Source organism: Protomyctophum bolini (genome assembly GCF_963924005.1).
Source record: "Protomyctophum bolini genome assembly, chromosome: 13".
NCBI lineage: Eukaryota > Metazoa > Chordata > Actinopteri > Myctophiformes > Myctophidae > Protomyctophum > Protomyctophum bolini.
In genome coordinates, this window is record NC_137874.1 from 5,881,198 (window position 1) to 5,897,011 (window position 15,814).

At 42.1% G+C, this 15,814-nt stretch overlaps 1 protein-coding gene across 3 annotated transcripts; it reads right to left on the reverse strand.

Moving 5' to 3' along the window:
- Positions 1-2,108: 2,108 nt before the first annotated feature.
- On the reverse strand, positions 2,109-15,472 carry cchcr1 (coiled-coil alpha-helical rod protein 1). Of its 3 annotated transcripts, none has more exons than XM_080779830.1 (19): positions 15,205-15,472; positions 14,477-14,756; positions 14,021-14,188; positions 13,587-13,704; positions 12,053-12,247; positions 11,566-11,723; positions 11,282-11,396; positions 10,585-10,695; positions 10,207-10,350; positions 9,557-9,667; positions 9,318-9,424; positions 8,801-8,913; positions 8,624-8,696; positions 7,664-7,782; positions 7,356-7,544; positions 7,007-7,108; positions 5,666-5,817; positions 4,944-5,085; positions 2,109-2,702 (listed from the first exon to the last, which is right to left on the reverse strand). In XM_080779830.1, exons 1-19 carry the CDS (start codon positions 15,257-15,259, stop codon positions 2,599-2,601), a joined length of 2,556 nt encoding a protein of 851 aa, XP_080635956.1. In that variant the 5' UTR covers positions 15,260-15,472; the 3' UTR covers positions 2,109-2,598. The 3 variants fall into 3 exon arrangements, with proteins under 3 accessions (XP_080635956.1, XP_080635955.1, XP_080635957.1); XM_080779829.1 differs by having other exon boundaries at positions 11,566-11,729; XM_080779831.1 differs by lacking the exon at positions 12,053-12,247 and having other exon boundaries at positions 11,566-11,729.
- Positions 15,473-15,814: the final 342 nt, after the last annotated feature.

Here is a 15,814-nt window from a genome sequence, read left to right on the forward strand (position 1 = left end):
CATTTGATTAGTTGATTTGACCCCCCCCCAATCCAACCCTTTGATGCAGAGTGCCATTTTTACAGTCTTTGGTATGACCCGGCTTGAACCCCCGACCTCCCAGTTTCAGGGCGGCCACTCTAACCACTGTCTGGTTAACGCAGGCACAAATCCTTGATTATATGCGGGCTACAATCCTTGGTTTTGCGATGAAATATACACAGGTTTTGGGGATTTTATGTGGAAAATTCCAGACCACAGAAAATCCACTCAATTTTCAAACTTCAGGTTGGGTGGGTGAAATTGAGGTCATAAAACCCCAAAGAAAAACTAAAACAATAAAAAAAAATCCTGAACATTTTACATTTTGGAGTTGGGAGGTTTCTTCCCGACAACAGAGATATGCATGTTTTATGTGATTTTATGCGGTGAAAGTTTGCACGATTATGTGCCCTTTTTTGAAAATAAAAGATTACCCCTGCATAACTTGTGTCTGACCCCTTTTGGTGTTTTAAGCATGTTATACTTTAGCTGTTGAAAAATAGCAGAACTACAAGCTCATAGCGCGGAGCTTGTAGATCTGCTATTTATTTTTAAATCTTGAAAATGTGGCGCAAATTTGGAATATACACTGTATATTCTTTCACAGCGAACGTTTTTAACTCAAAACTTCTGGCGGGGGGGGGGGGGGGGGGGGGGTCCTTGACATGAAACATTGAGCAGCACTGACACAGAAACATAGGTATTTCAGAAAACGGTCAGGATTTAGAAGACATTGGTAGAATCGCCCTCAGGTCAAAATGGGTTAATGCAGGGGTCCAAGGTTGTTTGCTTGGACTGTAGAGATTGGCACACGAGTGAGTTTTGTACGCTACTAGGAGCACCAACTTGCTCATCCCACTCACTTACGTTACATGCCATTAATTCTGAATTGTTAATAAATGAGAGCTGAGAGCTTGTCTCCCTTGCATTCCTCTGCTCAATTATTCATAAGTCACCATGTTATTTCGCTTCACTATGGTACTAATCTTCCAGCCCAGCTGAGGAAAGTGAACTGATGCATTTTCTTTTGCATTACAGGAGCAACAGTGTTGAGATAAAAATGTTTTTTTTTTGGCGAGAGGCATACTGGAGGGTGGCTATTTTTTACATTTAAATTAAATAGACCTATGGTTGAGGATTATTCTCACCCAGAATTCTTGCCAGCCTAAGAACCTTCATCTATTGTCTGTATGTTATTGTTATATATTGTAGTTTATTGCGCATACATTCATAGTCCCGATATCTTCAAGTTCTTCATTGGTCTCAAAACAAAGAAACTGTATAGCTAACCACGAATCAATAAAAACCTAAAGACTAAACCTAGACTAAAAAAAAAGAAATGTTTGATCCGATTTATTTAATAGCACTGCCCTCTGCTGGTAAAGACAACAACATGCATTAGGACATTGGCACCTACTTTTCATTATGAAAATTGATTGGTAGAAGTGGTTATCAATGCTGTGTTTTGGAAGCAACTTTTATTCTCCCAATATATATTGCCATGAACACATTTGGAAACACGGACAATGTAAATGCCATGACATAATGCAAGAGCAGCCTAATTACCATTACGCATGCTAGAGGGGCCTATACACTAAATGCTGTTGAAATGTTGTCTCTTGTCTGCATACCAGTGGTGCAACCACTCCAAGGAACAGCAATGTCCGTGTTCACCTATGTATGTTTTCACCTATACACGTATGTATGTATGTATGAGCACCACTATAATGAGTACCAGTAGGGGTGCTGTTTGCCAGAAACAGAGAGAGTGAGCTAGTATTAGTGCTGCACGCTTGCCTGCTTAATGACAGAGAGAGAGAGGAGAGGAGGGGGAGGGGAGAGAGGTGAGTTGGACCACTCGGTTCACACGGGTGTGATTTTCTTTTACATTTCAATGATGAAATAGCCATCTGAAATTTTCACCGGAACAGTACCTTTTCTTTGTCGAGGTGTAAACAAACTATGACCTCAATAATTTATGTAATTATTATCACTTAAAAATAAATAAACATTTGAATTACAAATATTCGTAAATATGAAAAATAATTTATTAGATCACGTTTACAAATAAGACATGACAAAAAAAAAGCATGGTAAAGCTAGTTAAAAAGACACTACAGATCCCATCTCAGTGCGTTCATCAGTCTTCCACACGAAGATGGAGCCAAGTTTTGTATTTATTTGATATTCCTGTCAGGCTCCACTTTGCACAGAGGCACAAGGAAAAACCCACTGTGGCTCATATGAAGTCATCAGTGTCTGGTCTGGCCCTGCAGACAATCAAAAACTAATCCAGCCTTTCCAGACACATTTATTTGCTTGACATTAGCAGGGCTTAAAGCAAAAAATAAATCCAAGACTGATTTTTTTTTGCAAATCTGCACTGATCTCATTAAATGAACCCTATGAAATCCTCGGGACTGAGAACTTTAAGCAATGCATTAGTCGTCATATGAAGACCTTTTTATTGCTCAAACCCGTCACTGCTTCGGCGATTATTTCCAGAGTGGTCAAAGCAGTGACGGATGTAGAAAGCCTTACTTGACTATCGGCTGTGTGGATTGGCTACCGGCGGCCCTATACACTGTCCACGTGTCCCTCCTCCTCAGCGGAGTCTTCTGAACTGTTGACGACCGCAGCACTGAGAGCCTGGAGGTCGTCCAGCACAGACAGGAGGGTCTCTGACAGAACACAAACAGACCAGTCGGTCAGGTTTATAGTCAAATGGTCAGAGGTGTGGATACTAGTCTAGTTTAGTTTAGTTTATCTGCACATGTGTACATTAAAAGAAAAACAAAGGATTTTTCAAATGGGATGAAATACATTTGTATGAAAATAAAATTTAAAAACAAAAATCGGAAAAGAAAATGTGCCGGAAGGGCCAAAAAAAAACCCAGAGGGGCTTATCGAGTGGAATTCCTTAAAGCTGCCAAGTGAGCTTAAACTAGTTATAATAAAATTAATGAAAGTACATAATAATTATTATTATTATAATAGTAACAATAACAATAACAAGAAATGAAACAGGTAGTAACATTAATAACTAGAAGTGCACTCTGTCGAGTGCCTACTTGCTTGTTGCAGTGTGCAACAACTAATTATTAGGTTTAGCTATTTGCTACCTACCTACTTTATGCATGTAAAAAAGTAGTATTATGAAGTATGGTACAAGTTTCTATCTATAAAATAAATACAGTTTTATCGATTTAGAATTATTCCGGATCCCTTTTTAGTTTCTCAAAGAAAAATAAATCATCGATATCCGATGAAAAAAAAAGGTATATATATAAACTGAAATCAAATATCATGTATACAGTATAATTATTTATTTTAAATTGTCAATTGCTTTAAATGTACTTAATCTTGGACTATAGTGATATTAATACTAAATGCCTCCGTGTATTATGTAATTTGTAAGTTGATTAGCGGGTATACTGCGGTTACTTTGCGCCACTTTTGATGCTTTGATGCGTCCCAGCATATGACGTCAGGGTATAACTGGTATAACTAGCTCTCAATGATGACGTAATAAAGATGAGGATTAAAGGACCCAATACCTTCGATGGTGACGTATATGTCGATCAGTGCCTGGTGGATCCAAGGAAATGCCTCTATGTATATGTATAATGTAATTTGTAAGTTGATTAGCGGTATACTGTGGTTACTTTGCGCCACTTTTGATGCGTATGCACCGTCCCAGCATATGACGTCAGGGTATAACTGGTATAAATAGCTCTCAATGATGACGTAATAAAGATGTGGATTAAAGGACCCAATGCCAGAGTGTAATTGGTTTTCGATGGTGACGTAATGACGATATGTTTTAGTGTCGGGAGGATTAAAGGTAATGCTCCTATGTATACATGTATGTAATCTGGCACCACTGCCGTATCAGGCACAATTAGTCATTACGTCATTTGCTGGGACGGTGCATACGCATCGAATATCGTCCTGGCCGAAACTAGTACTTGCACGCTCTGCTTGGGTACTCAAGTCATTTTCAAGTATCAGAAGAATCAGTACTTTTACTTAAGTAAAATCATTTTGTACTTTTTCCACCAGCGGTATACATTAGGCCATTTTAAATTGCTCAGGGAATATACCCGTCACAAAGTGGATTGACAATAATATATGGAAGGCATTTCTTCAGAATTTGAGATTTAAGTTCGTCATGGCCAGGTGCACATGATTTGAGTTTGTTTACGGCATCACTAAGCTCCTTCTCCGTAATGGGATCGAAGACAAATGGATGAGAAGGACATTTAAGCCCTGAAGTAGACAGCGGTGTGTTTGGTATTTTGTCTGCAAGGGAAGGACCAATATTGACAAAGAATTTGTTGAATTCATTGGCTATTACGGAAGGATTAGTAATAGTTGTGTCAGCCATTTTAAATTCAGTTTTCTAACTTTATTTATCTTCCTTTGTAGTGGGAAGGCCTCATCAAAAAGTTTGAAAAATATAACATGGAAGGTGTTCTATGCAGCTTGGGTTTAGTCAATGTAACAGTGGCTATTATTTTGAGGAAGGAAGTTAAGGGAGAATTCAGTGATTTGGGTGATTTGTGCACATGCACACGCTCTACAGTGGGGGGGGGGGGCACGCAACAGGCCTACAGCACGTGCACCAAGGCCCGCCCCCACTCGATCATGATTGGAGGAAGGCCTCTCTCATCCTGATTGGATGAAGGCTGGCTAACCCTAGCTATAGACAAAACCTACGGTCTTTTGACCCCAGGTGTGTTTGAACTGGGGACAGGGAGGAACTCCTTATATGGTCAGCACACTCAAGTTTTGAGGGTTTTTTTTAAATTAAGTGAAATCACTGAATATACCTTTAAGTCTGAGTTTAATACATAGTTGCGTGTGGGTGTCGTGCACCGAACATGGCACATATACAACCTCACAACGCATAGCAGCTTTACCTTTGGCATGGAGCTGGGTTTCCGCTCCGACAACACTCTTCTCTGAAGGCCGTGCCGTTTCCCCAAGAGCAATCGAGTGCTGCAGCACCGTGCTGCGAGCCTTCTTGTACTCGTTCATGAGTCCTCTCTCATGAATAGTGGCCTGTGAAACACAATTCAGCACTAATGAAGACCAAAAAAAAAAATCACACCAATGTGTGAAGTGAGTGTTGCAACTCCGTGTGGGGGTTTCCCCGGGGGGGGGGGGCAGAATCCAAACCCACAGGAACGCACCCAGGGTGCCGGCCCGGTTCCAGCGAGCCGCCCCGTGTCCGAAACGGTTGAGAAATGACAGAGTTATCGTGTGGGGGTCCCTGTACTGTACTGTACTGTACTGTACTGTACTGTACTGGCACACCCGAAATCATCATATATACAGTTAATATGTGCGTGTGTGTTTGTGTGTGTGTGTTAGGTTGCGCACAGGTGGTGAAAAACAACCATGCTGTTTTCATGCTCATACCTAGTACCTACCCAGCCAGCCAGGCAGAGTCATAGTTACCATACATAGAAAATGTACCCTGTTGTAAACAAGTGTAATGCTTTATCAGTGTGTCGTCCACAGTAACAGACTTTGTATTGAGTTGTGCTTTCATGTGAAATGTACCCATTCTGCAAACTGTTAATAAATACTTCAATCTATCAATTTCATGAACTCCTTGGCCTTGCATTAAATGTCTCACCAAGAGTAGGTTTTTGTCTATGTCCTTCTGTATCAGTTGCTTATGCAAATCCTCCAGCTCTCTCTTTGTGCGTTCACTCTGCAAATGCTGCCCTTCCTTCTCCTGATCCCGTTCCCTCGCTGCGTGCCTCTCAAACTGTCTCAAAGTCATCACTGCAACAAGGCAGAGGCACAAGAGAAACATGAGAGAAACAGTCCAAGTCATAGTCACTAATACGTTTACATCTTGCACACAGTAATCTTATAATTGAGAATAATGTATGGAAATATTTCAACTGATCAATTTGCTCTATCTCGGAAGGAGATGAAATTATCTTTTTCTTTTTTAAATAATATTTGTTTTATTTGGAAAGAGCAGTACATTACAGATAGCATTTTCACATATGACACACGAGCAATTCCCAAGATTTCTTTTTTTTCTCCACCCCTCTTCCCTCCCTCATCCCCCCTCCATGTGGCTCCAACTCCAATGTCTCTGTATAGTCCTTTTTCATATGACATCAAGTCCACACTTAAACAGGGACAAACAGGGCAATATCACTTCGGATTGTACATTTCAGGAGGACAAAAAGAAAAGAGTGGGCAGAAAAAAGACAGACAAAAAAAAAAACAACAACAAGTAACAACCAAAAAGAAAAAACTGGTCTTCGACCATGAGAGAGGGAAAGGTGTCTTAAACATTTTCTACAATCGTAAAGCAGGCAATGAGATGAAATTATCTTAACACATTTCTCTCAAGGAGAAATGGCCAGAGAGAGAATAGACAATCATAGTTAACATTGTACTCATTGGGCACCGTTTGAGCGCAACATCAATTTCGGTTTCTTGTATCAGTTGTGTTTAAAGAGTTAAATCGCATGGATTTTAATCGCAGTGTACGATCAGATAATCAATCCCAAATTATAATAAAATGTACCGGATAAACAATCCCTATGTGGTCTTGATCGTGCAGATTTTGAGGATGAGATGGATCTTTAAAAAAAATTTCCCAGGGGATCCTGTATACTCGTTAAGTAAGTTTGCTTAAAATCTATAAATGCACTGTGCGTACGTACGTCTGCAATCCACGTAACTCGGGAACCGTTCGCCCCACCGACTTCATTTGACAAATTTGAGTCCGTCAGATACACCGACGTTGTCCAGAACCAGCACAAAAGCCTCTGCCTGGGATCTGGACAGGGCCCAAATTATATCTCCATACATGGAGCTGGCCTGTTCTGACATCACACCGACGCAAAAGCCTCTGCCCGGGCTCTGGACAGGGCCATAATTAGCCAATTGATCACACCCGATCACCCCCTGGTGATCCGGTGTGATAGGTGGCTAGTTAATGCCTCCATACCCGCTTTAGTGTGCTCTCTCCTGGCGCTGTTAAGTTGAGCCTCCATCTCCCTCAGCTGCTCGGCACAGCGGCCCTGCGTCTCAGACACCGTCTCCCGCAGGGCTGATGACAAACAGCAAAAACAAACACTTCAGCATCTCGGGTAATGAGAAACACAGTCCGGCACTGATTTTCAATTTAGGGGGAGATTGGACTGAATCTTAACACATGTCTAGAGGAAGAATCGACAGACGGAGGGAGAAGAAATCGACAAGCACCAAAATAAAAGACTTTGACTGAATACATGTATAAAATAAAGGGACGGTGGGTATAAGGGCAGTGTCATGTGATGTCTGTCTGTCTGTCTGACCCTGTTCACCGTGTTCCCGCTGACTGTGCAGCTCGGAGCCGAGTTGCTCCAGGTTGACGTTAGTCTCCTCCAGCTGTGTCTGGAGACGCTGCAGTCCCTGCTGAGCCTCCTCTCGGCCAGACACCGCCTCGTGGTGCTCCGCCTGACTCTGCTCCAACTCCTGTCGCTGCTGCCGCAGTTTACTCTCAACTGGAACGCACAGAGAGAGCACGGAGAGATGCAATGTAACTAATAAAAAATAAAAATAAACACACAAGATTGTTGGTGGTGGAGAGAGTGTAAAGTACAGAATTGTACAAAATGCTCACACTGCTCTCGAAGATCAGCCACGGCGATCTCGATGAGCTCTGGGGTTCTGTTCAGCTCCAGTGTCAAGTTGTCTCTCTCTTCGCACGCCGCGTCGACCTCTGCCTGGAGGCTTCGGATACTGTAAAACACACGCAAAGAAAGGTGGTGATGCCATGAGGAAGGCAGAGGGGGGGGGCAGAAAAACATACGAGCAAAACATCTCCCAAAACAATAGATACAATACAATACTAGAGCAGTATAATTGTCAAAACTGTGCATTCGAGGCCTGGGCTCAGCGGTCCAGGTACCTTGGCTGGTAATCCATAGTCTGGCAGTGTGGCCGCGGGTTCGACTCCCGATCCCGACGGCCTTTACTGCATGTCTCCCCCCCCCCCCCCCATCTCTCTCCCCATTTCCTGTCAGCCTACTGTCTGTCCCTCCATAAAGAATATTAAATAAAGGCGAAAGCCACAAAAAAAAACATAAATATAAACTGTGCATTCGACAGCTGAATATTAAACTAATAATAGGTTGCCGTAAAAGCTACTGTAGATGCCAGTACTTTTAAAAAAGCACAATTGTTTATTCTGAACATTTTCTCCAGGTTAAAAATATATTATTGAACAGCTGATTCATTGTCATTATAATTACATTTTCTATTGTGCATCCTGTTCACTTTGTGAGCAAAAAACAATTCCAGTTGATAAAAAATCATGTAAGTGACTGGCCATTGTGTGAATATGGTCAATAGTCAGCTCGGTCATTCCAAAACCGATCTGGGTTTGTGCAAGGAAAGGACGCACTGTGATTGGCCAGTCGCTGTGATTGACAGCCTAAACCTAACCCTATACCCTAAACCTATCCTCAGTAAAGCTATACCTAACCTCAGTAAAACTATACCTAAACCTAACCTCAGTAAAAGTATGCCTGCCCGGGGGGCAGGATTTCGAATGTCGCGAAAACAGCTGATAAAATCATACCCGTCGTCAGCCTGGTCTGTCATTCTAGCAGACTGCTGGACTTTCTGCAGAGCCACCTTCCTCATCATCAGCCCTGTGTGTGTGAAGCAACAATATAATAACTTCCAAAGTTCCAAAATAATTCTGACACGCACAAACTTGTGTGATGTGATATGGCTGCAACACCTGCAACTATACCTTGGATTGTCTGCACTCTTCTTTTAGCAAACGTCAGCCTTTGGGTAAACGTGTTGAGTCGTCCTTGAGCTGCGTCCACTTCTGCCACTTTGGCCTCAAATGCAACCCCGAATCTACAGTACAAGTATGTGTTGGAACTGTGGTTCAGACATTACAAAGACATTTCATTTTGGTATAGGTACTGTATGTGGTGGTTACCATGCTCTAGCATATTGACATGGAATGTAAACATGCAGGACATTTTCAGTTATTGATCCATTTCATCAACATTGTTCATCATTGATTAACCCAATTAGGCCTGACGTCGAAATAAAAAAAAACATGTCTTCTAAATCCTGACAGTTTTCTGAAATACCTCATGTTTCTATGTCAGTGATAGTCAAAAATAGCAGATCTACAAACTCGTAGCGCGCCACCGAGTGGCGCGCTACGAGCTTGTAGATCTGCTATTTTTCAATAGCTAAATTATAACATAATGTTTAAACACCAAAAGGGGTTAACGGGAAGGTAAACTTACCTCTGGAAGGCTTCCGTCAAGGTCTTCATATCAGAGTCTGCTTTCTGACTTTGGGACTTCAGTTCTAAGTTTTCTTTGACAACCTGGGCCAGCTCCTGTTTCACCGTCTGGGAAGATATGCTGCTATCAGAATCATTTGTACAAAAACCTAATACACAAATTGTGAAAACAGTTCGATATACTCGTGTACTGTAAACGGAAACCCGTATGATTTGTTCTTCTTGCGCACACACACACACCTCCCTGGCCACTCTCTCCAGATCCAGCTCAGCGATGCGGTCATGCAGACTGTGTTGGATCACACTGGCCTGGTACTGCTCCTGTTTGACTTGCTGCTCCATGGACTGGATCTGCAGGCAAAGAGCATCTAACATTAGAGAAGCATTTAACCCACTCTGGGGCGGGAACCCCTTTTGGTGTTCAAAGCATTATGTTACACTTTAGCTGTTGAAAAATAGCAGATCTACAAGTTGGTCTGCAATCTAAGAAAAAAATCTTGAAAATGTGGCGCAAATCTTTTAATATATATTCTTTCAGAGCAGAACGTTTTTAACTCAAATCTTTGCTTCTAGGGGGTCCCTGGAACAACATGTTTTCATATATATATATATATATATATATATATATATATACATATATATATATATGGGGGTCCTTGACATGAAAATGTTTGAGAACAACTGACATAGAAACATAGGTTTTTCAGAAAAACTGTCATGTTTTAGAAGACATTTGTAGAATCACTTGTCAGGTCAAAATGTGTTAAAGAATAATAATAATAATCAACAACTCAATACTGTACACTGTACAGCATGTCCTCATGCCAATGTGTTCTAATATGCGTTGTCTCATGTAACCACTTGTGTTTCAGCTGTGTGAGTCTTCATACCGTTGAGAGGAGTCCGTCCTTCTCCGTTCTTAGTTCAATGTCTTTCGAGCGAAGCTGGACACATAACATGAAGACTCTCTCTCTCCAGAGCTGTAGAACTCGTAGTCCTTTGGAACCCGTCTTCAGCAGAGGGTCTGATAACGTCTGTGGACAATAGTGTTCACACACACAGTCACACACAACATTAACAGACGCTTGTAGGTCATTATATGCAAGTGGTTGATAGAAGCATGTAGTCTTTTTATTTCAATTGAAATATGTAGCGGCATAGTAAGACGTTCAAGTGAAGGGAAGCACTGTATCATGTAATGCTGAACTTATGCTTAATTTGATTAGCGAAGCCAAGTGCATTCCCACTGAAATATTTAATTTACTTACGGTTTTAACCATTTTCTCCTCTTGGAGGGCCAATATCTCATTGGCAGAGTTTAGTCTGACTGTCAAAAGCTCTGTGGTCATCTGAAGGGCCTCTTTCTCCTTATTCAGCCTCTATGTAATGAGATTCAAGTTATGTCCACAATACACATCGATTACAATTCTGGCATCCAACAATTATGAAGATAATCAAGATAAAACTAATATTGTGCCACATTACGTTTTACAATGATGTTTGTTTTATCTTGTTAACAAGACTGTGCAAGATTTGTTACAAAATGGTGTCTGCACCACAAGGTCATGGGTTCTACGACTATGACCAAATAATATTTTTAAGTTCAATAAAGTCAACGTCTAATCATGTCGTCGTGATCTTAGTATTGGCCAAAATAACTAAGATTTTTGCCATAATCGGGCAACCGTAGCTTGCACCATACACACATCAGTATTATTTTTTCATTAATTTCATTAAGCCTGGTATCCCTAATTCTGTGACTGTCAACGAAGATGTTTTTCAAAAATAGTGAAAACATCCAATCTACTAGCTCACAACGCTGTGAGCTTGTACAACAGCTATATTTTCTGTCTCACGATGTGGTTTAAGTGGTACATGTTAGAACTTACAGCATACATTCTGAATCCACAATAGAAAATATATATTCCGACGTGCACACCGTCAACAGTGCATTGATTTCTCTACCTCAACCATTTCAGTTAGTCTCTCCTGTTCTCCTCTCTCAGGGGCGAGTTGTCCAATGTAATTTCTGAGACTCTGCAACGTTGCTGACTGGGTCTCAAACGCTTCTCCCATTTGGCTGGGGGGGAAAAAATAAAAGTAAAGTGACAATATCCAATCAATATCAGGGGATCTCTGTACAATGTACCGTCCTGTATCTCTGCACAATCTCTGTACACTCTAAAAGTTTCATTAAAACTCAGCATCACAGTGTGGCCATAATGGATATTTTAGATTGAACAAGGTACCTTAGATTCTCTTTCAGGCCATCTCTCTCGGCAGACACTTCCATCAGACTGCTCTTCAACTGCATTACATCGGAGGTCACGGAATTAAGTCGACCCTGTAGATTGCCATTTGTTTGTCTTGCAGATACCAGTTCAGTGCTGTGGGCATCAATCAACTGCTGCAGCTAGACAATACATGAAAAACAATTAAATCGTGCTATGTCTACATAAAATGCTATCCAAGTTACATAAGTTGAGCCTTTGCATACGCATGTACGGTCGTCGGGGGCTAGGGCAAGTTCTACGGGCCAAGATAGCCTGAAGCGGTGGCGACCGGGAGCCAATGGAGGAAGCAGAGAAGGGGGGGGGGGGAGACATGTGAGAATTTTGGCTCGTTGAAGACGAAGCGAGCTGCAGCATTTTGGATCAATTGGAGAGGCTAAGTGCGCATGCCGGTAGGCCAGTAAGGATACTGTCTATACTGTAAATAAATGTGCTCCACAATCACCTCGATCTCATGCTTCCTCCGGGATTCCTCCAGTTGTTCTGCCAGTCGAACACTATGTTGCTTGGCCTCATCGCCTGCCTGCAACCTGGCCATCTCAGCCTTCAGACCCATCCTCTCAACCTCTTCTCTGCTCCTCTCCGTGTCTCTCTTCAGCCTTAGCGTCTCCTCTGCATACTCCCCTTCTAGTCTTTCAATCTGAATATGGAGATAAGTGTTGTTCAATGTCAGGCCAAATGATTAGTTAGGGAGAATATTAAACCATTACCAAAGCTGTGGCGTCCTATTTTGGACAGTAGTTTGTTGTGACCTTGCATATACCTTGCTGTGAGTTTGTAGATGGGCTATTTTTTGTTACACAACACTATCATACACCATAGCGGAGTGAATAGGGAGAACAGAAAGGTTCCAGGTTCAAGCCAAGGTGTGTGAGTCGAAGTGTCCCTGAGCAAGACACTTAACCCCGGCCCTAACTACTCCCCAAGCGCTGTACTAATAGTGCCAAATGCTGTTAGGATGGGTAAATTCAAAGGACAAATGTCACAGATGTGCAAATATACAGAATATACAAAAAGGACTAGGGACCAAATTATAACCATGTTTAAATCAGGCTCAAGTGTTTTGGTTATTCTTTTTGTTTTTTTATACCATAAAATTGTAAATGTTTTTCTAACAGTGTCAACTATCTAATCCTGGGCACTGCCAACCAGGGGAGAGCAACGGACTGACCTCATGCTTCTTTCTATGCATGACATAGCTCTGTTTACAAAATGCTGTACCCCCTCCAACTGTATATAGTTGACTGTATATAGTTTCCCCTTTTCTTCTTCTTTTTTTTGTATTGTGAAACTTGCTTTGGCAATGTAAACGTTTGTTTTCTCATGTCAATAAAGCTCCTTTGAATTGAATTGCATGAGGAGTCCAAGCTGCTTCTTTTCACCCAACAGGGGGGAGTTTCCCCAGTTGGACGTAGCGTGTGGAAGGAACACATTATTCCAACCAGTTCCTTTCCCCTCCATCAGGTGCCCCAGCTGGCCAGGGGGAGGCAGTATAGAGACCAGGATTACTGCATGTTTTTTGTGAGGGTACCTACTACCTACCCTAGGGAGAACATGCCAAACCTACCCAGTTTATGGGCACACGCCCTAGCACCCACAGCGTCCCCAGCGGGAATCTAACCCAGGACATTCTAGCTGTGAGGACAGTGCTACCAACTGCGCAACCGTGCCCCCAGGCTTAAGTGGTTAACTGAACACACAGGCGCTGAATCGAAGCTTCCCAACAATATTCACAGGTGAATTTACTACATACGTACGTGAATTCTACTTTTTTAAGGGGAGCTAGGCCCTCCTATATTCAGCTATTAGTGTAGACTTTTGTCCTACACAAACATTACATTCCCATTGACAATGAATGCAGACTTTTACGTCATAGTGTCTGAGCAAATAGACATTGTTACGTCATAATGATGTACGATGATAAGAGCGGCCTTTCTATTCCCATGTAGTGAACCGTCCTGTGGGTCGGCAGCCATTACCTGGGAGGCCATTTTATCCTTATCCTCCCTGCTCTGATTGAGCTGCAGTCGGATTTGGTCCAGTTGAGTCTTGGCCATACACAGCTCATCACGCATTGCCTCCATATCAAGACTCTGCCTACAGTACAGAAGATAATGGTTGACATCATTCTTCACATGCCTTTCAACTTCAAGAAGCTTTATTGTTCATATAACAACCCATTGTAATGCATGTGTTATTCTTGCTTGCTGTAAATCTCTCTGGATTAAGAGCGTCTGCTAAAGGCCTAAATTGAAAATTCTATGATACTGTACATGCATGGATTTCTGGTTGGTGGTTCTCATGTTGACACAATAGGAAAACAGTTAAATGGAAAGCAACAACGAAAGAACATACTAAACCAGAGTTCACATAATCTCCCTGAGCCTCAACTACATTACGGTAGACATATTACCTGCCGAGGGTACGTTCTTTGTCTCGCATCTCGTCCCTGTGCCTCCCCGCGGTCTCTTTCAATGCTTCCACCTGTCCTCTCAGTCTCTCACTCTCAGCCTTGTACTTCTCCACTTCCAGACGCCACTCTGTGTCCCGCCTGGACCACTGCTCACTTCTCTCCTCACATCTGTGAACGACAATAATTCAGAAGGCTCATATTCCTCCCAGTAGAGATGATGTAAGAAATATGTACAGTATAAACACAAGGCCTTTAAATCACTTAAACCATGATCTATCCTTACAGTACTAGAAAACTGGAAATGAGTTGCCTCTGTACTTGGTGCGCTTTTCCCCCTTTACACCAAATCTCCTTGCCAAAAATAGGCGATCGACAAGCTCACACAGTGTGTCACGTTGCGACACACTATGAGCTTGAGCATGCTTGCAGAATGCAGATCTGCTACTGTATTTGTACCTTGTTCTGGTGATCTGGTAATCTGTAGTGTTCCGTCCTCTTGTGTCGTCTCCTTGTAACATCCTAATCCTCTGGTTTTCATCTTTTAATTTCAGGATTTCCTGCTGAGCTTGAGTTACAGCAAGCCATGGATCGGACGGACGAGGAAGCGATGGTGGTGTCAGTGCTGGTGTCATCCAGGAGGAGACAGGTGTTGCTGTCCCTTGGTTCAGGGTACCTCTAGGTACCCCAGACGCAGACTGGGCACTTGACATGAAATGGGATGGGGGCACCAGGCCTCCTAAAAAACACAATAACACTTGATTTGAAAGTATACTGGTCCAGTCATAGTGGGGACAATTAATATGTTTAAATGATTTTTTTTTTCACGTTAGGTTGTTACGTCCTCTCTGCTCTGAATAACGGACATCCATGTCAGTACAGTGACAAACTACTTACCAAGACATAGAACCATAATGTTGTCACATTTTACCCACAGTATACTTTATTAACAGTTAGGGGGGGCTCAAAGCTGGCCATTCATTGTCAATGGCATTCAATGTTTGTATTAGGACAATGTTTGTGTTTACACGAGCCATGGTTCACATGACCCTGCGTACTTCATGATAATCAAGACAGTCATGTTTCAGGGATATTATGTTTACACAAACCCTCAAAGCTGGACATAGGAGAGGCTAGCCAAGTCAACCTATGGCAGCAAGACATTTCAACAATGTTGTAGTACTTACTTGGTGCAATGAAGTCTTCGGGGACATTAAGCTTTTCTGCGAAATGTCTCTCCATTCTTAATCTGTATGTGGTTGTTGCCCCGCGGCGGCGTTTCGCGTTAACTAGTTAAAGATACCCGTGTCTTCCCTATGTTAGTCTGTGTCAGGTGCCGTGTTAACACTTTGCGTTGTATGAATCATTGGGCAGCTGGGTGTACTTTAAAAGTACACTTTACTCTTAATAACTAGAAACTAGCGACATGTCAACTCAACAACAATCACACAAACCTTTCCTTCCTTCTACTACCGTTTGACTCGCGCAATGCATCACGGGAGAGTCGTTGTGTCGTGGTGGTGATTGCGGAAGTAAACATTGTGGAGAGAAGAACCATTATCTATGGAGAGAACGGCAAAGGAGAAGCCATACCCAGCTTGGAGAAAGACTCAAAAAGAGCGTAATGTGTAATGTGTATGGTGCAAACCCCTAATAATTGCAGAATGTAAAAAATAAATAGGCCTACGTTAAACTGTGTCAAGTGACTCAAGTCTGGTGACACCAGGTTATAGATTGATGAGTTGTTTGTTGTCTCCATGGCAATGGAGAACGACACGCCTTGATTCCATTTCCAAA

Bases quoted from the DNA above. Each gene is read 5' to 3' on its own strand.
- cchcr1 (XM_080779829.1), bottom strand. From the start codon at position 15,259: ATGGAGAGACATTTCGCAGAAAAGCTTAATGTCCCCGAAGACTTCATT. The intron at 13,705-14,020 runs GTAATATGTCTA...TCTGTACTGTAG, and splicing joins AAAGAACGTACCCTCGGCAG to GCAGAGTCTTGATATGGAGG. The intron at 9,425-9,556 runs GTGTGTGTGTGT...ATATCTTCCCAG, and splicing joins TGGAGAGAGTGGCCAGGGAG to ACGGTGAAACAGGAGCTGGC.